The sequence below is a fragment of the Manis pentadactyla genome, chromosome 2 (genome assembly GCF_030020395.1).
Source record: "Manis pentadactyla isolate mManPen7 chromosome 2, mManPen7.hap1, whole genome shotgun sequence".
NCBI lineage: Eukaryota > Metazoa > Chordata > Mammalia > Pholidota > Manidae > Manis > Manis pentadactyla.
The window spans coordinates 51,897,788-51,922,918 of record NC_080020.1 but is presented as its reverse complement, the minus strand read 5'-3'; the positions used below and the strand labels follow the sequence as shown (position 1 = coordinate 51,922,918).

Below are 25,131 nucleotides of genomic sequence, written 5' to 3'. Positions count from 1 at the left end.
GTATTTATCCAATTGTTCTAGTACCATTTATTAAAAAGTCTTTCTTTTGCCTATTAAATTGCATTGACACCTTTTTAACCACATTCATATTGTTCTATTTCTGAACTCCCTATTCTGTTCCATTGACATATTCTTTCTGTCCTAATACCAGTATCACACTGCCTTCATTTCTCTAAGTTTTCCTTTCTATAGCTCTATTGTAGGCTTGAAATCAGATGGAGTGACTCCCTACAACTTTATTCTTTTTCAGCCTTGTTTTTGTATTTCAGATATTTAGTATTCCCTCACATTTTAGAATAAACTTTTCAGTTTCTACAAAGATTACTAGAGTTAGCATATATATCAACTAGGGGAAAAATGACATGTCAATAACATTGAGTCTTCCAATCAATGAACATGGTATATATTTCCATTTATTTGGAGCTTATTCCATTTCTCTTACCAATATTTGGTAGTTTTTGCTGTAGAAAGTTTGAACATATTCCATTGAATTGATTCCAAAGTATTTTATACTTTTGTATTTTATTGTAAGTAGAATATTTTTATTGCATTTCCAATTGTTTCCTGCTAGTATGTGGAGGTACAATTGATTATTTTATTTTGGCCTTGTGCCCTATGATCTTGCCAAATTCACTTATTAATTTTAGGAGTCTAAGTCGAATACTAGGATTATCTATGTAAATATAAAGTCATTTATAAATGGCAACAGTTTAACTTCTTCCTTTTCAATATTGGACTTTTAGTTTTACCTATGTTAAAGAATTGCCTGTGCTGCTATTACAGCTTTTAATGAGCTTTGTTGAAATATAATTTGTACACAATAAAATTAACCAATTTTAAAAGTGTAACTAGAGAGTTTTGACAAATGCATAAAACCATGTAACCACCATCAAAATAATAATATGAAACTTTCAGTCACACCCAAAATCTCCTCAAACCCATTCTCAGTCAATCCTTTATCCTACCTTGGCTCCTGAGAACCACTGATATGCATTCTACCAATTTTGCCTTTCCTGAATATTATGTAGAGGGAATTATATGTAGTATTTTGTATATTTTACCTCTCTATATATTATAAATCACAAAATTCAATGTTATAGTTTTTAATTTAAATCATAGTTGTATTTTAAAGGAAAGAGGAATAAGAAATATAGTCTTTTCTATTTACACATATATCCCACTTCTGCTGTCTTCATGCCTTTCTGTATATCTGAATTTTCATCTGAGTGATCATCCATTTGTCCATCTGATCCTAGATTCTAAGATCTAGCTGATATTATTTCTCCCTTTCTTATTGTTGATATATGTCTTTTTTCCTTTTCTGGTCATTTTAGATGATATTTCACAATGAATAAAAATAAATTGCATGGATTCAATTCCAATCTCATCTGTTTTGAAAATAACTTATTTATTTTCATCTTGTTTTTAAATAAAAAATAAACCTCATTCAGTAAACCTAATACCCTCTTTATCAATTTCAGTTAATAGTACTTTTAGAAAAGTCAGTTATGAAAAGCATAGGTGCCAGATGACTAAAATAATGTTGAATGTAAATATTATTTCTACAATCACCTCTGTACCATGAAATGGTGTTCCTCTAACTATTGTTCCCTAAAATGGCAGGAGAAAAAAGGCTTACCATCTTTTTCAGTGTAATATGCTTGCTTTGGACTTATGTTGTAAAAGAATTGCTCACAACAGACAAGTATCTACATGCAGTACTGCCACTCTAGGACTTGCCTCAAAGAGGTGTGAATAAAAATGGCCTAATAACTACTTCATGCTCATCCCTACGTAGTGGGAACCAGAACTTACTTTGGAGAGTTAGCTTGCTGTGCTTAAGAACTTGATTTTCTAACATGAAAATGAGCGAATTTGTTCTCTGAAAAATAGCAAGTCATGTAAGCATTTTCTATCTTTCAGCAAATAATTCAGTATTTTTAACTGAATTTGTATGAATATATATATATTTGCTCTTTTTAAGGCCACTTACAAATTGAGCATGTACTAATCTTCATAATATTACCTGTGAAAAATAATTTTTGTATTTATTTTTTCACTTCCAAGCAGCTAAGGATGACATTCCTAACACTAATTGATTAGATTTTGGGTTTTTTTTTCATAGTTCACCAATATTGCATAGAAGCTCTTAAGACTAGGAAATAAATCAATAAATTAGAGGAGAATATTGACCATATTTACTGGTGTTATCAGGAATGAGACACACTGAGAAGAGTTTAGTGCATGTTGGAGTTACTCAGGGAAATAAAAAGATTAAAAGTAGTATCTGTGAAATAAGATTAAATAGAGGACTTAGAATTATTTAGCCAGAAATGTAATAACCGTAATGTAATAACTGTCTTTATATTTAAAGATTATTACAGAATATAGTGACTAATGCTTGTTCTTCATCTCTGCTGATATTTGAAAAGAAAAAAGTTTGAGGGTACAAGTATAGACAGACAATATACACTTAAGCAGTGCTTAAAAGAATAGCCTGAAGGTTGGTGACAGACATCAGGATGCTTGTGATGAGGCACATTTCTTGGGAGGAGGAAAGAGCTTTAAATGTGGCAATTTTCTCTGACATGAGTGGTGACAGGTCCTGGTTTAAGTCATCCACAAGGACCCTCCCAGACCTGCAATTCTCTAGGTCACTTCTGCGGGTGACTTCTGTTGCTACCCTTCAGAGCTGGGAGTGAACTAGGCACAGCAAACACCTGCCCTTTCCGGAACTCCAACAGTGTCAAAGCAGACAATGCCAGCAGCAGAGGACAGCACCTATTCCATCTGAAGCCTTCACTCAAAGGTAAGTCAGGTCAGCGTCCACCCTGGCGCTTCCCTTTCCTGCGGCGTTCACTGAGTCCCAGCACAGGAGCCTTGGGGATTGGCGACCACAGGACACCCTCCCCTGCCACCAGTATAAGCTTTGACAGAAGAACGAACAACGGGTGGCTGGTTCCAAGACGCCTAAGGAGGGATGAGTTGCGCCAACAGCCAGGTTCTTCTCTCACCATCCTGCTTGGTCCCTTGGCCCGTGTGCTCCCAGAGCGCGCCGGGAGCCCGCCACTGCCGGAGAAGGGCGTCCCACCGCGCGCCGTCCCTTCCAGGCTCCGGCTCCCGCGGGAAGGCGCGTGGGACGATGCTCTGGTCCCCGTGCCTTCCCCGAGCTCCAGCCTCCGGAGCCGCCCTAGCCGGCTCCGCCGCAGCCACCGCCTGGGAGGGAGACCGGGAGAAAGGGAGGGGGCGCTGGGAAGGCTCGGCGGAGGGAGGAGGGGAGGTGGGGAGGGAAGAAGCGCAGTGGGAGGGAGTCTCTTTCCTTCGCAGCGCCTCCGCCTCTCCTCACCCCGGCGGCTGAGATTCCGGTGCTCCCTCCCACAGCCTCCCAGCCCCGCGGCCCCTTCTCCGCGCCCCTCCGCGGGCGAGCGCGCAAGGAGGGAGCCGCAGCCGGAGGGCGGCGGCGGGCGCGGCGGCGGCGGCCACGGTGGGCGTGCGCGCGGGTGTGAAGGACGCCGCCGCTCGCTCCTGCGTTCGCAGGCGGCGGCTGGCGGCCGGGCTCCTCGCTCCGGCAGCGGCGGCGGCAGCGGCGGCGGCTTCCGGGGTCCCGCCGCGAAGATGCTCAAAGTCACGGCGCCCTCGTGCTCCGCCTCGTCCTGCTCTTCGGGCACCGCCACTGTGGCCCCGGGGGCCGGGAACCTCGTCCCGGATTACTGGATCGACGGCTCCAACAGGGATGCCTTGAACGATTTCTTCGAAGTGGAGTCGGAGCTGGGACGGTAAGGCGGGGGGCGTTGGCCGGGGCGCACGGGGTGCTCTGGACCTGGTGACGCCGGCGCCCTGCGCGCGGGCTCGGACTCCCGGGGCAAGCCTTAGGCGGTACGGCGGGCTGCCCCTCTCGCGGGGACAGCTCCCGAGAGGCGGGCGGCGGTCTCTGGCCCCAGGACATCCCCAGCCTGGTGTCCGGGAGAGAGCTAAGCACTATTCAAGTGAGAGCGGGGTCTCCGCGGAGCGCCCAGGCCGGGCCGCTGCTCCGGTGCGCTCCCTCCTGCTCGCCGGCTGCCGCTTTCCTTGGGTGCAGCGCCCACCGCACGTGGGCCCTGCTTCCCAGTTGGTGTCTTTGCTCACGCTTATAGCTTGCCAGAGGTTCCTGTCTAGTTTTGGGGGGTCGGGGTAGAGGGTGCCTCTCCAAATCATGACAGAATTATTAAATTAGATTCTTCCTCCTTCCCCTCACCATGCTCTCCAGAGCAAGTGGCACTAGAAATCAAACTTAAATACTAGCTTCCCTGCAGAGTCTGCACAGGATGAAGTGGGTGAGGGAGTGGGGATGAATCATTTAAGAGAGATAAAGGCAGAATAATGAACTAGTGTGGCTTTAAGAAAACAGCACATGGGGTCCAGGCAGTGGTAATTAGAAGCTGCTCTTTAATGCTGGAGTGATTTATTTAAATTATCTATGCAAAAAGCCATTACAGGTGGCAGAAATGTCCCTCATCCCTCCTCTGAAGAGTCAGACAGGTAGTGGTTTTGCCATGTGGGTAATGTCATAGGTTCTCAGCTTTTCATCCATTGAAAATTATGTTTTCTTTCCCTTCCTTTCCATTTCCTTTTTTCGTTTCTGTTACCCAGTGGTAAGGGGACTTCTTTCCAAAAAATTTTGAACTAGGACCGTTATGACAGGGGATCTGAAAATGTAATTTCAACTGCCAACAAATTGACTCTTCTGTACTTAATACTTATTTGCTATTTCATTTTCCATTCTTTTTCTTTTTTGCTGGAAAGAGTTTAGCTAACAGCCAATTTCTTTTTTATGCCTCTGGAGACCACAGTATAGGGTGTTGGATGTTGGTAGGTAGGTGGAAGGTGGAAGGTCGCCACCCCTCCAAGTTGCCACTACTTTTAGTGGCTCGGGGAGTACAGAAGGTTTGTAAGAAAGGCAAAACTTCTGAATGAAAATTTAGCAGCTTATCAGTGTTCAAAAATATTCCAGAATATTTCAGCATTGAATAATGTACACATAAATATCCTGTTTTGATCAAGTGTTCAATGTTCATCTGAAGATCTGCTGTTATATGCATCACTGGTATGTTGAAAATGAAATGCCTACCCCTGTTAACTTCTGATTAAAGAGATAATCTACTTAAAATTGTTTACTTGGTGTTTTAAAACTGCCACCTAGTAGAGGAAGTGCCTGATGGCACTGCAGGGACTGTCCCACCACCAAATCTAACTGCTTTCTGAGTAATACTTACCCTAGATGCCTCTAATTGGCTCTGACTTATCAGCACACATTATCTTTATGAATAAGCTTCACCATCGGGAAACTCAAGAAATTTCCTTAATTTGAGGAATGGGAAAGTGGTTAGAAAAAAATAAACTGGTAATTGTACATATATATGGGATTGTAGGTTTCATAGAGAAAAACTAAGGAATTTGAAATTTTTTTTTAAAGCTTGGTGTTATATTTTGCAGTAAAATTTGATTACCTTGAAAATCACAGATTTAAAATATTTTGAGAAAAAAGGTAAAAATCCTTACCTTTGCTAATTTTCAGTAGTCATATGTATTAAGTAAACTCTCTGTAGATGGCAGTATTGGTGAGTTCCATGCTTATTCCATTTGGTTGGGACTATGAGAAATACTGTCACTTCATGATCAAAGTTATTTTTTTTCAATGAAATAAACATAAAATATAAAACAATTAGTATTACAGATGCAATTACTAAGAATGTATAAAGCCAAAGAATCCAACAAAATTATATGTATTGACTGACAAAGTCCTCTTCCTTCCTGCACAAAAACAGTCCCTGAGTTTCAAGTCTTTACTCTCTTTTGCCCACCACTGGTGACTCTTAAGACCAAAAATTTAAGTCATTAGTTGTCATTAAGGTGCTAAGAAAACAATGCCTTTGGGGCTGTGAGGTGCCATTGTGGTTAGTTCCAGGGTGTAGACAATCCCCACTTGATGAAGATAATTTGTGAGAAGTGTTCCTCTGTCACAATTATCGACTGTAAACTAGTGATGCCTGAATTAAAGAAGATTGGACACGTGACCATCAGGGTAACACACCAGAGGAGGTGTCTGGGAATTTCAGGGAGCTGAATTCCCACAGCTGAGAACACTTAAAGCCATTTGATGACGCTGACAGCACTGATGGCATGGTGCCTTTCAGACCAGGACAGATGTGATATATTTTGTTTTTCTGTTTTTGCTGGATGGGGGTGAGGAATGGGAGTGGGAGTGACAGGGATTACTTAATATCAGGGAAAGTAAGTTTTTAAACATCACATCACATGAAAACATTGCTTTGTTTATTGAGTTTGTCAAAAAGTTTACAGAAGTCATTCTGCACCAACAAATTCATCTACTTAAAAATATGAATTGGCCCTGATCCTATTCAGGGCTCCATATCCTACAGAGCTGTTGGTCCTTTGCCCAGTAACTTGAGATGCTGGCATTTTAAAGGCTTTTCCCAGGGAGAAGGGAGCCTGCCTCTGGTCAGATTCTGCCTCATGGTTTGGCACATGGAGGGACAGAATTTGGCCTGGCCTGCTCTGTGGAGCCCTGCACATCCAAACTCATGTTCTGCTTTTCTGTTGTTTCCCACCTTTTGTTTCTGTCTGTGTACCTGACTGAAAGAATAGTTGTAGCAAAACTAGACGTATTCCCCCACAACCAAGTTAAGGGAAACCAAATGAAAGATAATTAGGACAAAAGAAAAGTGTGTTACATTAATTGGAATCAGTTTTTTCAAAAATTCCATTCCACTTAACTATAGTTTCTTTAGGCTAATGACTTTCAATCTCTACCTCCCTGCCAACCTGATACACAATTAAAAAAAATACATTTATATGGCAACCCAGTTGAAGCGTATTTATATAGGATCCTTGCTATATGTATTATTTCTTAGGAATCAAGGAGATTAGTGAGGCATACGTGTGTATAAAATGGAAACAACCTTCATAAAATATTTATTCTTATTACCAACAATGTACTCTAATGTTTTCTATTTTATGCTGTTTGAGTTATCCTGTTTCATTAAAAAGTATTGGCTAAATTTATATGATTTCACAACCCACTAATGGGTTTGAAAAGTGCCATTTTAGTCCATAAATCTGTGTATGCCAGATTAAAAAATGAAGCAGAGTTGTTTTGCAAAACGTCCTACAGACCAGTTAGCAACATTGAGTGATCTCTCCATTTGAACTGCTCCATAGAGAAAAGTTCACTTGTCTTTGCCTCCGAGTCATTATTGGGTTTCCCCTTCCAAACATTTAGGAAAAACCCTGGTATTTCCCCAAGATCTGCTGGGTGTACTATCAGTATTGTGGAATGACTATGGGGAGCAGGAGGCTGGACCAGGAGCACCTTCACTGTAGAGGGGAGGAATTCAGAGGCCTGAGCAGTGGGGTCTTCTACTCAGTAACATAACCCTGGCTGCAGGTGATGGCCAGCAATTGCTTCCTCTAAGGAAAGATAAAAAAATGTGCAGTTTCAAACAGAAAGGTTCCAACTGTGCTCTTGGCTGGTGAGCGGTCATCTCTTTACCCTCTCCCCTTCCCCCTGGCTTCTCTTTGTTCAAGTCCCTTCCAGACCCATTCTAAGCGAGTACTTCCCCTGCCTCGCCTTTGCTCCAACACTGTCCTTTAGCCCCACAGCCTTTCCAGGGGTTTCTGCTGGCTAAGGCTCTCCTACCACCCACACTCCACTTAGTCTTGTCAGCACTTTGTGGGATGGTATGTTTTTTATCTGACTAGGAATTAAAAATATCACTGTTCCATCCCTATCTTGTTCTCTATTTATCCAATTCTTTTCTCAGGCAATTGACTCAGGAGCACAGAATATGAGCGAGTGGGAGAACAGAAGCTGGGGCTGTGCAGGCTCTTTGCAGGAGCACTGAGGGTAGGCTCCTGGCAGGCAGGCAGTGGGTTGGGCTGGTTCACTAATGTGTGCTTGTCACTGAGCACAGCGCTCAGTACGCAGCCAGAGCTCGACACATTATTTTAAAGAGAGTGAATGAATGACAATGAAATAGGCCAGGCATGGTGGGCAGGCGCCCTTGCTGTTCTTTGAGACGAGGTCTCTGTCTGTCCTGATGAGAAGATATTGGTTCTAGTGACCCCAGGGAAAGGGAAATCTGGGGACCATGTTTATCTTCTCCCTAAAACTTGTGTGACCATGACCTTGCTCTCACTCAGCGTGGGTTGCCTTTCTGTGCAGCGGGAGTACTGATCACTGCCACCTCGTAGCTTGTAGGTGCTGCTGCTCTTCTGTTGGCAGAGGGGGCAGAGGGCTTTGTAGCTCTGAAATGAAAGGGATTCAGTTTCACCTTCACTATCATTTTATCACAGGCATGTCAGAATTAGGAGTTAAATCAACTTGAACTTAAAAGCATGAATTTCCTCAAAGCTATACCAACCATTGAAGTTAAAAAACATAGTAAATGCTAAATTTGGAAATACATTCATTGTCAAGGGCTATAAAGACTGTGATAGGATCATTACTTTAAGAACTCACCCTTTTTCCATGTTTAAATGCTGTTATAAGGGTAAAAATAACTCCTAATTTGAAAAAAAACAAAAAAGACACAGGTGCTATTTTCTTCTAAACTGTTCTGGAGAACTTTACTTGAAAAAAAAGATAGAGAAAAAAACACTAACCACAAAAATATCTTCAAAGACCTTTCTTGTAAACACCTTACCCTCAGACATATATATACATATATGGATTATGTGTTTGTAGTAATGTATTTGACAATAAAGTATTGAGTGGTAGCCAAGTGAACTGTTTCAACTACTAGTTGTTATTTTTTATATGTGAACGATTCTTTTTCTTGATAGCTTAAAAAGTGGTTCTCTTTAGACTCCCTTTTGGGGAAGCTAACATATCCAATTAAAAAAAATACTGAATTTTTAAAATTTCAAAGTCAGGTTTATTTTGCAAAATATATTCAATTGAGTCTGTGAACCATATCATTAGCAGCTAGAATTAAGGTTTCACTCAAATTATATTAATCTTTACCTTAATCTTTTTCTATGGTTGATATTGCAGGATAATCTGAAAATTTCATGGTTTTTCTATGTAGGAAGTTAGATCTAAATATTAATAGTATTTGCGCACTCTTTAATACAGTCCATTTTTGAAGTTCTAATTGCTAGTGGAGCACAGTAGTTGTGTGGGTGATGTGAAAAAGGTTTGGCTGGGAGATGTTCCTCAGCCAAATTAGGAAAGGGTCATTGCTGGACAGAGGGTGATTTATAATAATGGCAAATGGTAGCACATGGAGAGCTTTCTCTTTTCTTGTAAAGCAGGGTTACTTAACCCTGGCACCATAGACATTTGGGGCTGGATAATTCTTTGTTGTGTGTGTGGGGGGGTCTCCTTTACTTTCTAGGCTGTTTAGCAGTGCCCCTGGCCTCTGCACACTAGATGACAGTAGCAGTCCCTCCCATCCCCAAGTGTGACAACAAAAAATGTCTCTAGACATTGTCAAATGTCAGCCCCCTTCCTGTTGAGAACCACTGTCTGAGAAACTTGAAGCTAGTGTTTGCATGGTTCTCTTTTAGTTAAGTAGGTGGTTAAGGGATTAAAATCATGTGGCTTTATTGAGTATCTGCTACAACTGAATGCTTCTGCCATTTCTATGCAGTACCATTAAGACTTCTGTCATGTGTGCATACCACATTTGCTACAACTTGCTTAATAGTTTTGGGTAAATAACCTCATTTTTGTTAACCTGAATTTTCTTATCAATAATACTTTTTTGGATAGCATGGCAACCAATATTCATGCCATAAATAGAAACAAATTATAAAAATAAACTGCAATAAAAGCAGAGCATTTTTATTAAATTGTAGCTAGAAATGTTTGCCTGCAGAAAGTTCCAAGCCTGAAGATTGATCTCTCTGTTAAAAAGGGAGATCATCAAAGATTAGCAGCGTTAAAACCAAAGGAGCACAAATTGAGGTTTTCTTCTTGATGTAATCAGAATGACTGAAAAATAATTGAAAACAGAATGACGTTCTCGTTTTGTGATTCCTTATTACTGAATTGCATGCCTTTGTGTGACCTGAAGTCCTCTCTTTTTCAGGTCTGACATTTTGAATCGCTATGAACTGGGCATTGTATGTTGGTAGTATGTGTGTGGTGGAGCAAATTGGCTAGAGAATGAATGACTATGATGAATAAAACACTGTTTGGCCTCCAAATGCATAGTTTACTGATAATAGGGCATTAACAGTAAATTTAATATGAGATAAATAAATAGAACTAATATGAGGTAGAAACATGAGAACCACCACAATCTTCACAACAGTGATAATTCCAAGTGGGAGGATGAGGTGTCTTCACCCGAGGGGAAATCAGACCTTGAAATTTAACAGGATTTTAACAGATAGAGCTTTGGTGAAGGGTATACCAGGTGGAAGCACCTTCTTAAGGAAAGGCAAAAGCTGGCAGGAAAATTCAGGGAATGTATATGATTTTGCAAACTTTACAAAACACAAATATTGTCAAGGCAGATAAGGTTGGGAAGATAAGTTGATGTCAGACCAAAGAGAAAAAAGACTGTAGAATCAGCTGCATCTTGGGCTGAAATTATGGGACTCAGAACTTGTCACTAACCCATAAACTAGGGGGTGGGTAAGAGAGAACTTACAATGTTTGTCTGAAAAAAAAAAACAAAGATAAAACATCTTCCACAGCCTGTGATGTGATAAGGAAGGGGAAGTGTGGGATTGAGGGGCTTGAGGTCAGTTACCTAGACTTGGTAAAGAGCCCCTAAAGGCACAGCCTGTTAATATTTCAGGCTTTGTGGGCCATAAGGTCCCTGCGGCAACTCAACTCTGTGATGGCTGAGTGGAAACAGCCATAAGTAACATAGAAACAATGCACATGGCTGTGTTCCCATAAAACTTTGTGACAGTGAAATTTGAATTTCATATAATTTTCACCTCACAAAATATTCTTTTTCTTTTGATTTTTAAATACCATTTAAAAGTGTAAAACCATTCTTAGGTTGCAGACTGTAAAAACAAGTAGGGGCCTTATTAGGCCCTTGACCTGTGTTTGCTGAACCCTGACCTAGATTAGTCAAGCTAAAATTCTATTCCCCCTCAGTTACATGAAAATTTCAGGTTAAAATGATAACAAGACTTTATTTATTCAAGGAGCTCCATTGAATCTCCTTTTCACTTTGAAAATGTCAGCCTGATACTAGTTTTTTCAGATGGGCACAAGCTTTAAATACATACTCATCCTTTATCCATAGCTACTGAAACTGTAACAGTTGCAGTTCTTCTCTGCGTAGCGGGTTGACTAGCTCCCTTTGTCATTCATCTTCTTGAAAATGGAGAAGCTTTACTTGAAGTGTGTTTCAGTTAAATTTCTGTATCATTATCAGTGTTCACATTCAAATTACCCAAGGGGTAATTTATTTTGTGTATAATAATTAAATAGGTTTCAGGTTGATCATCTATTATATTTGAACTGACAGTTACAAAATAATATGCTAAATAAACTATTGATAAAAGATTTACCTCTAGTAAGGTTTTATCACTTAATTTTTCTGTTTGTCAATATATTATCTGCATGTTAAATAATCCTTCTCTATGCCATGCATGTATCTCAGACTATTAGGGTCCTTTACACTGGGACTCTGTTTAAATTAACAATCTTTCAAAAAAATAGAGTTATTCCTTTATTTTGAATAGACTGCAATGCTAAGCTAAACCATTCACTCACATTTTGACTAAAGCCGAGATCTTCATGGTGGGATATGAAATATAAAGGGCACTAGAAGAAAACATTAGAGAATCCTTTAAAATTTTTTTCTTCTAATTTTTGCTTTTAATTTTGGCTCTTAATATTTAAAAAATCATATTACATGTTTTTAAAGTAGCACAGATACAGTATTTGTAGGTATATAATATATGTAACTTGGGAGCATGTGTTCAAAAACATTATTGGATCAAAGAATAGCAGTTATAAGTAGATACTGAATAAGCTTCTTTACTTATATTTAAATGACATTCTACTTTAAGAAAATGATTTTAAAGCAGATATATAGATCAAAATGGAAACAAAAACATCATATTGCAAGGTATGTCTTTGTGCAGAAAACGGAAGTGGGTACATATGTGCACTTGTTATGCATTTTAAAACTACTTGATGAAAGGTTATGATAAGAACTTACTGCCATTGTAACCAAAAAAGTCACATAGTAGCAAAGAGAAAAAGAGAAAAGGAATACAGCTTGTCCTTCAAGCATAGTGTTAAGTGATTTGTTTTTCTTTGTGATTGAACCCCAAATATATATTATTTGCAAGAACTTCAATTTTCATATACTTAACTTAGTTCATAGTAAATTTTGCCAGTTGCTCTTTTGGTGCATAGGGCTTGAAGAGTTGTGGACATTAGCGCCAGGACGTTGAGTTTAACTCTGTTAAAAATTGCATTGTCATTAATTTCTTCTTCAGTCATGCTTCAGGGTGATATTGTTGAAAAATTCACCAGGTTCAAAAAATATTATGTCTTAACAAATAAAAAACGTTAGACAAAACCCCCTGATCAGAATGGTCTACTAAAAAGGTAATGGATATGATATATTCTTACCTGTTTTCTCTACTCGTTTATAGTAGCATTCTTTGTTAAAAGTGTACTTGCTTTGATTTGTGTCCTGATTGTAGATGGAACTTGACTAATATTATAAACCAGAACAAAGTAGAGTTGGGGGTAGCAAATCCATAATTATGTTTACATATTTATTGTTCCCTCCACTGCAGTATTAGAAAATCTCTCTCTACTATAAGCCCTTATAGACTGTTTAGTGGGACCTTGGCTTGTACTTTGCCCTTCACTGACCTTTTTATCTTGATCTGCCTTGTCTGTTGTTCTGTCTCAAATGGACAGCTAGTTAGTGATTATCTTAACTTAGTGATGACCCTCCATTTGGGACTCTAACAGACGTACAAAGTTGTTCTTTAGTTGGTATAACGTCACAGTCCAAGTTTAATCTTCGACAGGATGTAAATATGCTGCTACCTATTCATTCAAGTGGATCTTACATATTTTTTCAAAGCTCCCTGTCAGGACAACCACTGAGAAAATAAAGTATATTATTAAATGTGACCAAATGCAAAATATGTAATTCAGTAATTCAGCCTGGCCTGTGGTGTTCATCAGAATAGGGATCTGCAGATTTCTTGTGTGAGTGGAAGCATTTTTAGTGGCTCCTATGGGACTCTGGGTCCTTCTTTTTCTGTCAATGTGCTCACATAAGCTAATAAAAATATTCAACAGGGCAAACTCTTGAGAAACTCCTGAGTGTAGCCTGTAACTAGAAGCTAACTAAGAACATAATGAATAGAGATTGTCTTGTGTATGTGTGACACGTTAGTGAAATGGAAACCTGAAGAAGTTATAGGGTAATCCACAGCAAACCAATATAGTTCTTTCACATTTTGAGCCACTGAGGAAACAGAAGTCAGGACTGAGCTGAGGACGTGGGGAGCAGTTGAGGTTCTGGCCCAGGCCAGGAGGGGGCAGCAGAGTGCTTGCTGGTCCTGGCTGGAGCCGTCAGGTGGTGGAGGGACTGATCCTCAGGGACCTTCAGTGCAATGGGAGATGTGGACAAGACTTGTTCTCAGATGGTTTCAAGGCTGCGGCAGCAAGCCAGCCATTCTGGACAGTTGAGTGGGTGGGGGTGAAGGAGGACTGCTGAGTAAGGCATGGGCTAAGACAAGTGTGGGGTGTGAGAAGACAGGCAGGATAAAATTGCTGCTTAATAGCCATGTCCCTTTTGGGCAGAACACTGAACTTCACTTAGCCTCATTCATGAAATGAAGATCCTGGTAGTTTATCCTCCCCAAGGTTGCTATGACGATGCAATGAGATCAGGTATATAAAAACATTTAGCTCCAGAGCTGGCCTGTATGCTTAATATCATTCTCTAGATGGGACACATGGTGGGAGCCGGGGGATAATGATTCTGATTTGGGTATCCATAGGGGAAAAACCGTACTCCAATTTACATGGCCTTTTTACCACTCTGACCCCAACTTGCCTGCTGGCCTCAGTTCCCCTACTTCTCCTAACAGCCTGCAGGGAGTATTTACTAGGAGCTTGGTGTTTGCAGTTACTCTTTTATGTACATTGCTAATCATTTCAGTGATCATCACCAGCACCATTTTTCAGATGAGGAACCCAAGGCTCAGAATGGTCGAGCAGCTTGTTCAAGCTCACATATCTGGAGAGAAGATGCAAGCCCAGGTTCATCTTGTTCTCTTTCCACTACACCTGCCTTGACCTCAAGGACTCTTCATGTATCTATGATGCTGTGCATGAAACCGTCTTCACCTGAAATGGCCTTGTCCTTCTGACTCCTCCAGGGCAGTCATCCTTAGGTAGAAGGTTTCTCCCACCTCCCGGCTCTCCTATTATTTCGTATGTCTATTGTCTTACAGGCAAATGCTTGGTCTTCACCAGAGCATCTGCTCCTTGGGCAGAGGAGCCCTATATGTTACCCACATTTATCCCCACTACTGAGTCCATTCTTCAGCCTACTTCCTGCCCCTACACTTCCTACAAGTGCTTAATAAATGCTGTGGAATAGTGAGCGAATGAATAAATGTTAGGAGAGTTAAGTGAAGAGCTGCAGAAAAATGAGCAGGACCTTAATCTGTCCTTCTTCGGGGTGTTTTCCCTGTGCAGCCCTCTGCCAAACTGGCACCCAGTGAAATCACGTATTCAGCACCTGTGTCCCTCCCTAAGAATGTAAGCTGTTGCAGGCCAGGCCCCTGCCCTCTTACTCACTGCTCAGTCTCCAGCACCTAGTGCAGTACCTGGCATGTAATGAGCACTCAGTAAATATTTGTTGGGTCAGTGAGTCAGTTGTACCAGCAGGGCTTCTGCAATTGAAAGTCCTTTTGAACCCAGGAGCATCTGGTGTTTTTATCAGTCTACTCTGCTTTCAAGGGCCCCCTCTCTGTGAGACTGGGAATAGTGTAATCCTCGGTGATTAGATCATTACCTCTAGGGTCCCTTCTAGCCACAAGCATCTGTGTTTTCTTCCGATGGAACTCTCTGGATGATTTGCCTTAGTTCTTTTCTATGTGTTTGGGAGACAGAGCAGCTTTTGGAGTAAGGGGGCTCTAAGCTCCACAAGCTTTGAAATGTGTTGGAAGACTCTTGAATAATTTTTATTTTTCTTTTGTGCATTTTAAATGCCTCACCTCTTTTTAGAAACATGCTCATTGTTATATTTGCTCACTTATAATTCTTTTAGTGGACCATGCTGGCATTAGTTATGATAGATACATAGGATATGATTTAGCAAGAAGGGATATTTCCTAGCTCCCCCCTCCTCTAGTTTTGCTTTTGGAGGAATTGTTCCTTTAAAAAGCTTAGCTTATGACCTGTTTGTGGGTGTGTAATCAGTTAGCAATGTCCTATACCATAGTCCTGAAGCATTGGCCCCAGCTGACCAAGGACAGGAAAGAGCTTAGGAGAGGATCAAGAAGGAGAAAAGAACATAAATAGTCTGTTCTGTATTTATCTTTATTTGAGGATATTATTTAAAAGCCATCTATTGAGATGTCTAATTCTTTGATCAAAAAAATTAATCATGTATGGGCTTAACTTCTGAGTAGGGTCATTAGCTTTATGTCCATAAAATAATTATTTGGGGAAATGTGTATGTCCCATCTCTGCTTTGACAACAGAGGTTAGAGAAAGAAGTATGATAAAAGAAAAGCGGTGTAGGAAGAAGGCAGAGACAGGGCTGCAGGGTGAAGGAGGGCCACTCTTCACCCAGGTCTGTTTTCTGAGTCCAGTTACACGTCAGCTGACAAGCACCTCTCTGTCCCTGCCTGATTCCTCCCTCTTCCCTTTGTCCCACCAGAACCCCGGTTCCCTCTTATTTTCCTTGTATCTCCTCTTGTTAAAGACTTAATATTTGTGGTTCCTCCCCCACCCCCAACCAAATTCTTGTATTCAAGCTCTACCCCAATGTGATGGCATTTAAAGATGGGGCCTTTGGAAGGTGATTAGGTTAGATGAGGTCTGAGGGTGGGGTCCTCCTGATGGGATCCAGGCCCTTATAAAAGACAATAGAGAAGATACTGTTTCTCTCTTTATCTCTGCCATGTGAGGGTATATTAAAAAGGCAGATGTGTACAAGCCAGGAGCACAGTTCTCCCCAGAACTGACCATGCTGGGCCCCTCGTCTTGGACTTCCAGCCTCCAGAACTGTGAGAAAATATATTTCTTTTGTTTAAGCCCCCCAGCTACAATATTTTGTTATGGCTGCCTGAGCTGAGACACTCCTCACCTCTCCTTCCCCACTCTAATATCTGGTCAGAACCTCAGAACATGCCTGCTATCCCTCAGAAACTAAGCTGAATTAACCTGCTGGAGCAAGCAGAGTCTGAGGGAAATAACGCCTTTCCTTTTCCAGATGACTGCATTATTCTGCCAGGTGTTGGGGGATGTACTACGGAGACCAGCTTCACAGGGAGTGGAACCCCCACGTTGGGTTTGTATAGGATGGCCAGAGCTGACTCTCAGTTGCTTTTACTGCTTGCTTATTTATTTATTTATTTATTCATAAATAACAAGAGGGCTCCCTTGCACCCTGCCACCTTGCTGGGCCCTAGGCTGCGACAGCTCTTCTGTGGTCACACTCCCTCTCCCTCTCTGCTTTCTCGGCACCAGCACCTGGGTACCCACTGTGCATCCATACCTGTTGGCTTTCCAAGTGCCAGTGCCTGCCAGCTCCCAGCACATTATTTCCTCAGCAGCTGGCACAGGATTTTTTGGTTGCCAACTAGAAGCTCCGCCATTAAAAAAATAAAACTTGGCCTATCTTGAGTATCATATGTTTCCATCAAGACTTGGAGCTGCATTCTGGCACAACGCACATGATCACTTGCACACCTTTCTCAGGATGGAGAACCCCATGTTCTTCTGGGTCTTGGACCACATTTTACCTGCTTATTCCACATGCAATTTACAGCCTTGAAAAACCTGTGGTGCTTATGATTAGTTGAGGGCCAGTTAACCATCATCTTACTTGGTCTTACTGAATTCATTACCCTATTCAGTATTTCTTTAGCACTAGGTTGCTTCTCTGATAGTTGGTGTCAGTTTCATACTTTATATTATAAATTCTCTGGAATAAGGTTCATGTTTCTAAGGTAATAAGGAGCTAATACACAACACTGCAACATAGATGGTTACTACATGACTTCACATGAGGATGAGGTAATCCCAGAAAAGAGATCTTAATATTTATACACATCTGACTACTGTTCTTTGTATTTCACATACTGAAGAGTATGTGTGGTTCAACCTTAGGTTTTCAACATCTGCAAACAAAAGGACATTGGGGTAGTTTAAAATAGCTGCTGAAGGTGGGTTTTTCAGTATAATTTTTGTAGTTTATTTTATAAGAAGGGCATTAAAATTAGAAGATATTAATCATTGTGAAGCTTTGAAATCTTATTTGTACTTTTTGTCAGTCATAAATTTTTTATTCAGAATAATTCATCCTTCACTAGAAAGTTAAGTAACCAAACCCAGAATTACTGCAACTTGACCATGATTCTAGTAAGGAGTATTTTAAAGCGGTCTGTGGTCTGTGTGAACTGATAAAGAAAAACCTATCATGTAGAAGAAACTTCTTATTTTTAAATGATGTCACTTTTAGCCATACCTAAAAATGTATTTCCCTAACTTGGTACCTAAGTGTTATAGTAAATATTGTCTTCTGGTTTCATCATACATTTCTTTAGTAGCTGCAATTAATTGTCTGGTACCTATTAATTGGCCTATTGTAATGAGTCTTTCAAACTGTAATAAACTTCACTTTCCGCATCTCTAGAATGAAAATGCTAGTGCCTTTTTCACAGAATTATTGCAAAGATTTTAAAGAGATAAGTTATATGGCTATATTCAGCCAAAAAGCTGTGCACATAGTGCATGAGATTTTTAAAAATTTGAATAACAATAATTATTCTTTTTCTATTAACTCTAGACTTCATTTGGATTTCATCAGCTTTTCCATTAATGTCTTTTTTCTCCTCTGGAATCCAACCTAGGCAATGACGTTGCATGTGGTTGTCATGGTTTCCCTGCCTTCTTTGATGTGTGACAGGGTCTCAGTCTTTACTTGTCTTTCATGATTTTGACAGTCTTGAGGAATACTGGCCAAATACCCTATAGAATGCTCCCCAGTTTTCCACATGATTAAACGGGGCTTGGAGGAAGAATGCCACAGAGGTGGGCTGCCCTCTTGTCACTTCATATCAGGGAGACATGATATCACTGGTGATAGTAACCTTAATTACTCGGCCAATGTGGTGTTCGCCGAGTTTTTCCCCTACACAGCTGTTTATCCCTTGCCCTACTCCATCGAATCTTTGGAACTGGAACTGGGTTGCTTAATCTAACCCACTCTTGAGAGAGAGGGTGATAAGCTCCACCTCCTGGAGGGAAGAGTTTATACCTGTATTATTTATAGTTCTGTAGGGAAGATTTGTGAGGCATTATTTTATCACTAATAAATTCTTATATGTATATAAAATGATTTAACATCTTAAGTCATTTTCCAAAATTCCTGTAAAAATATACTGCCACCATAAGTCATGCAGTTGGGAATGTACTTGACAGGGAGAAACTGAATCTGGTAGAAGCAGCTCTCCCTGGAATCAGGTGCTTATACAATGGAGCAAACTGGAGATGAGTAGAGATGCGTAGGTAATGGTTCTCATCTGTGTTCATAATGGGACACTGCTGCGAGTATGTCAAGCTTCAAATCGTAAAAACACTGAGACATCGTGATTGTATCTTGTGCCTGTATCTGCATGACTAAAATGTGCATACATCTACATGATTCTTAAGATTCTGATTTCGATATTCAGGAACACAGAGTGGATAGCACCTTAGAAACCAGCCAGGCGGTGTTTCTTTGTACAGGTGAAGAACCTGAAGCACAGAGAGGGCGCGTATCTTTCCCAGCACTCCAAAGCTAGCAGGTGGTAGAAGTAGGGCCAGAACCTCGGTCTTCTGCACTTTGATCCCATGACCCAGTACCATTCCTCACAGGTGCCACTTGCAGGAACCTGGGCTTAAGCCCCACTTGGCTCTTCCTCTACAGCTTTCCTGAGTTATTTCAGAATACAGAATTTCTTATCTCCAGGAAGCGGTCACAGATTATGATTTTTAAATTATACTATTTTCTACTGTGTATGTTGTGTTTACTTTTTTCTTCCCTAGAGGATGCAGTCCTAAAAATTAGAATGCAGTAAAAACTATTAAACACTAATAATATTTTACACTTGATTTCTTTCATATTTTGGATAGTGTTCATTTACCTTGTAAAAAGGTTCTGTCCCTAAATGTATTGAAATCACATTTAAGACCCTAGCATGTATGTCAGAATGCATTTCTGTGATTTGGGGGCTTTGATTCTCAGCCTTATACAACTGATTCAAGTAACCAGTCAAACATGGAGATGTCCCACCCACTGTAGAAAGGCTACCTATATTAAAATATTACTCAAATACCCACCAATTAGGAGAGATATATGCACCCTATGTTTATTGCAATATTACAATAGCCAAGAAATGAATGCAACCTAAGAGTCCAAGAAGATGTGATATATATATATATATATATATATATATATACATATATATATATATATATATATATAATGGAATATGGCTCACATGAAAAAGAATGAAATCTTGCCATTTGTGACAACATGGTTGGACCTAGAGCATATTATGCTAAGTGACAGAGAAAGACAAATACTGTAAGATTTCACTTAAATGTGAAATTTAAAAACCAAAATTAATGAACAAACAAAATAAAAACAGAAACAGACTCATAGAATCAGGAAACGAACTTTTGGTTACTGGAGATGGGATGGGTTGGGGTGTGGGCAAATAGGTGAAGGGGATTCAGAGGTACAAACTTCCAGTTATAAAACAAATAAGTCATGGGGATGTAATGTGCAGCATAGGGAATATAGTCAATAATATTGTACTAACTTTCTATGGTGATATAGATGGTAACTAGACTTACTGTAGGGACCATTTTGTAATGCATAAAAATATCAAACCACTAAGACTATACACCTGAAGCTAATAGGCTATTGTATGTCAATTATACTTCAACTGAAAAGAAAAAAGAAAAAATAGTATAGAATATATCACCTTTATTTGTTCTTCCTCACTCCAGGAAAATGGGAAGTTTGAGCAGAAGAATTGATTATATTATTCCAATATTTAGCAGCACTTTTGAACTGGAAAATTACATTGATATGTTTTATGGTGCTTGAACATGTGTTGAGACAAGGCCTATTTTCTTATAGTTGGGGACACTATTGATTCCAAAATTTAAGAGAAGTATATTGGATATTCTTAGTTTCAATGAATGCTACCAGCCCCTGCTTTGTGTTAAATAAATGTTCTTGTCTTTTCTTCCTTAAACCAATAATTCTGCTGACTACAGTGATAGGTGGCAAGTTAGGTCTTAAATCCCTTTAACTGATTAAAAAAATATTTATTTTTGATAGAAATAGCAGGTGTTTTCATTATAAATAACATGGAAAATAATATGGAACAGACATTTCTTTTGTTCACGTGCCTCTGAAGAATGCGTATACTGGTAACAGTGCTATATCTCTTCTTCCTTTCTTGGCCTGCATTCTCTGACATGAGTCAGCACTGCCATTTCCTTATTTCTCTCAAACCACTTCTACTTTGGCCCCTTCAACCTGGTTTTTAAGCTCATAATTCCATCAGTAGTGACAGCTGGGTTCCACTTGACTTACCCTCCCAAAGTGATTCTCTGATCTTGCTTTTTAAACCTCTTTACCGCCAGTGAGTCCATTGATGACAAATTTTTCCTTATTTTTTTTAAAGCAATAAGGTGACCATGCTCTGTGTGCCATGAAATGCTGAGTATTCATAGACAAAGTTTACTGTACATGAAACTTACCACCAAACTCTATTGGGTGTTATCATAAGCATGTGAGCAATGTTATCAAACCCAGGAGTAAATGGTTCTCGTAAGTAACTGTAGCTTGTATAATCTGTGTCCAGCTAAACCAGAGTTTTAGTTTTACTCTTCTACATCTATTTATAAAGAGTGTCAGTGTTGGCAGTTTCTCTTGCCACTGTGTACAGCAGGATTCCCAACTTAGATTCATAGATTTCTTCTGTGCCTCTTTTAGGACTACATGATGCTCCTGAAATTGACAGCTGAATTTTATGTGTGTAAACATTTTTCTGAGAAAAGTGACCATAGCTTTCATCAAATTTTCGAAGATTTTTAAGGAGCCCGGTTGTTTCAGGTTCTTCCACACACACATGCATTCCTCCATACAGTCAGAGCTGTTGGACAGCACAAGGCTTGTGTTGACTTAACCATCGAGCAGATGTCTTTGATCCCTCTTTTGCTGCCCTGCCCAGTACATCTATTCCCAAACAGGGCTTTCTGTATTCTTACATTCCCTCATTTATGTTCCTTTATTAGTTAGGATGATATAATATGCAAGTATAATTCAACAAATATATATTGCAGCACCAAAAGAAATCCAACGTAGAGTGTCTTAAACAGTAGAGTGGATTTATGGGCTCAAGTAACTAATGTCAGAGGTTGCTCAGGGTTGATTGGTACCACAGATTTATTTCTCTGCATTTCTTTCATCTTCACTCCCCTAAGTGTGTTGGCTTTGTCCTCATGCCAGCTTCCCTCATGGTAGCTAAATGCAGCAGTTTGAGTCCTGGTATTGGCGATCAGCCATCATCATCCAGGATGGTAGATGCCTTTACTTCTTTCTGTCATTTAGTAAATCAGAGCCAGTTGGGCCAGGGGTTATCTGTGCACTAATTGACTTAGGCCTGTATCACCACCATACCTGAGTAAGTCATGAAGACAATGGGGAAGAGATGACAATGTTTGGTTTATGCAAGTCAGGGTCTACTTTTAGGACTTTGGCAATTCTAGCTCATGTGGGTGTGTGTGGCAGCAGGAAAGACACTGAGCATCAGCTAACCATATTTATTATAGCCCTTAAATTAAGTGGGGTGCTGGCATACAGCTCTTGGTATCTGATCATGCTGTGGAGATAGAATTTTTACTTCTGTAGGAGATGGGAATTTATTGTGTTCCCTAAAGAAAGTTACATGAAACATTAGTTCCTTGGGATGTTCAGTCAGACTTCTTCTGCCAGAGAAACAGACCTAGTAATTAATATATATATATACACACACACATGTATATTTATTTATTTAAATATTATTAATATTAAATGAAGATTATTTATTTCAAGGAATTGGCATATGTGATGATGTGGAGCTGATGCTGTAGTCTTGAGGCAGATTTGTTCTTCCTTGAAACCTCAGTTTTGTTCTTAAGGCCTTTCAACTGATGGGATGAAGCCCACGCCTGTTACCGAGGATAATCTCCTCTGCTCAATGTCCTGCAGTTGTGGATGTTAACAAGATATACAAAATTACCTTTACAGCAACATCAAGTCTAGTGTTATATGGACTAGTGGGTACTGCAGCCTAGCCAAGTTGACAAGCAAAACTAATAGTCACAGATGTTGATGACTGTAAGGCCAAAGAAGGGTTCTGTGGTTGCATAAATTTGAGAAATGTTGTATTAAACATTGCCCTAGGACTTTTCATTCTCATGTGCTGGAATACTTTGTGGGTTTGAATTATTTCTCAAGCTTATTTGATCAAGGATCTTTTTGTTGTTGTTCCTCTGTGGAGTAGTGTTTCACAGAATACATTTTGGAGAAAACTGGGTTAAACTATGACTAAAAAGATAGACTTTATTATAATCATGTTTGATTTTGTGTGTGTTTCTGTTGTTTGTGCTCTTAAACATATGAATGGTGTTCTTCTTCCTCTGTTAAATTGTAAGCCCCTTTGGGATCAAATTTTGTGTCTTTACAAAGTGGAAATTCAGTAATGTTGGCTGAGAAACAGTCTTTGATAAATGAGTGGTTATTAAGTCTTGGGTTAATTATCCTTATATTTGCTCAGAGATATCACTTTCCCTTGGAGACGTTAAAATGTAATAGCTTTAAAATGTTTGCTCCCCTTTGAAGATGTTCTCACTGTGGGGACCAGCCAGTGAGACCAAGTGGCCTCTATGTCCTAAGCATTAAGAGGCCTCATGTTATAACTTTTACTTTTTAACGTGACAGGCTCTCACTTTGTGCCACTTAGGATAGATTATTTAAATCCATAGAAACATGTGAAAGAAAAGAGAAGAACAGGACAAGTTAAGGTCCTGAGAGTGAGTCTGGTCTTGTGTGTTTTGTTTGGTTTTGCTCTTGTCTCACGATCCCCAGCACATGGCCTCACTCTCAGGGCTGCTTGGCACATGTCGTACCCGACTCTTGGAGGAGACAAATGTCTCCTCTTAACTCTGCTTAAATCCCTTCTTATCATGGTCACATATTATTAAATTAGACAGCTGAGATTTGCTCCCCTGTGACCTATCAGAAATGTCATGTGGTCTAGAGATGCTCTAGAGTCTCGTGTGGCTTGATCTGGCCGAAGACTGTGGCCAGTAATCATGTTGTGGGTAGATCCATTTGCCTGGAAGGAAGTGGAGCATGAGACACAGATATCATCACCGGCATGTCCCGAGCATGTGAGCTGTGTCTTGGATCCCTGCCAAATCCCCTGTACAGGGTCCACCCTAATCTGTCCGCATGGATGTTGTGAACAAGTAAAAATGTTTTTTGAAAACAAACAAAATTTTAAAGTCTAAATTAATTAGAAAGGTCCTAGTTGAATCTGAAGAGATTATTGTTTTAAAATGACCAGTTTGACTGAATTCAACCAGATTACTCAAAAGCCAGTTTGTGTGTGTAGGCATGAAAAAGTGGACATGTTAGTTTCCTGTTCCTTTCCTCACTGTGTAAAAGAAAAGGAGGCTTTAAGGCTCCCCTCTGTCAAGGAGTTGGAATGAAGTCCAACCATGTAAAACTTAAAATGTTTCTTCCTCCCAAGGACAGAGACCATCCTGAAATTGTCTGCTTTGCTTGGGATAATAGCCTGAAAACTGAGAAGAACTAGCCTTAAAATTTTTTCACCAGATTATAGAATGAATAATCTAAATGTTATTATGTTTTATAGATAATACAATATATAAATGCACTTACATTTATTATAAATAAATATATTTAAATATATTAAATATCTAAATAATTATAAAATAATAAATTTTGTATCGAGTGTAGAAATTTTGGAAATGATAAACAAAAGGCAGACAATAAAACTTGCTTTTAATCCTATAACCCAAACATGATAACTATTCAGTTATGCTCATTCTTTTTGTATTTGTGTATATGTATGTATAATTGCGTTCATCTAATTATTTATTTCCCCAGACAATCTTTTTAGGACCTTAAGGTTAGTGTTTTATATGTTTAAGAATATATTTATCATTGATTGATGTTTAATACACTTTTATGTAATTCATATGACCTATTAAATATATATAATGTGTTCTTTCATTGAGTATCCAAAATCACGTATGGTAATAGCAGTTGAACTTTAGCAGCTGTCTACCATGAGCAGGGCACATTATCTTAATGTTCTCAACTCCCATAATGCCCTGCTAGGTAGGCATTGTTAAGCCAATGAAGCAGAGGCCTGGCAAGAACGGTAATGTCCAAGTCACACAGGCAGTAAGTGCCATGGCCCAGCACTGTCTGGTTATCTGACTCCAAAGCTTAAATTCTGTAAGTCATCTATATCGTATTTACTAGGTCCCAGACAAAATAGCTAGGATATAATGAAATGAAATTATGAGCAAATTGGCCATGCACACAACTTTGATATTCAGGACTTCTGGTTTGTTTCTGAAAAAGGCCTCAGAGTAGCATCAGAGGATCCAAATTGGTGACTTGGAGGTTAGCTGATAGCACATTATATTTTGTTATCTGTTATCTATTTCTACAGGCTCATTACATGCCTGCTTTGTGTTTCTAGAAGAATGCTCACATACTGAAGGTTCAACCCCATTTCTCAGTAAATGCTTCTCTCTGTATAGTGTCTCCATTCCTACAGTGTGATTTTTCTTCCTTAGATCTGCTT

The 25,131-nt window shown here is 39.7% G+C and overlaps 1 protein-coding gene across 2 annotated transcripts in view; it reads left to right on the top strand.

Annotated features, from left to right (window-relative positions):
* The first annotated feature begins 3,383 nt into the window (after nucleotides 1-3,383).
* The window catches only part of CAMK4 (calcium/calmodulin dependent protein kinase IV), a 216,536-nt gene continuing 194,788 nt past the window's right edge, over nucleotides 3,384-25,131 (top strand). The window contains exon 1 of one of the 2 annotated variants that reach the window (XM_057492709.1): nucleotides 3,384-3,776. In XM_057492709.1, coding sequence (XP_057348692.1) covers nucleotides 3,616-3,776 — 161 coding nt within the window. In that variant the 5' untranslated portion in view covers nucleotides 3,384-3,615. The remainder of the gene's footprint in view (nucleotides 3,777-25,131) is intronic. The other variant, XM_036886820.2, reaches the window with a different exon arrangement.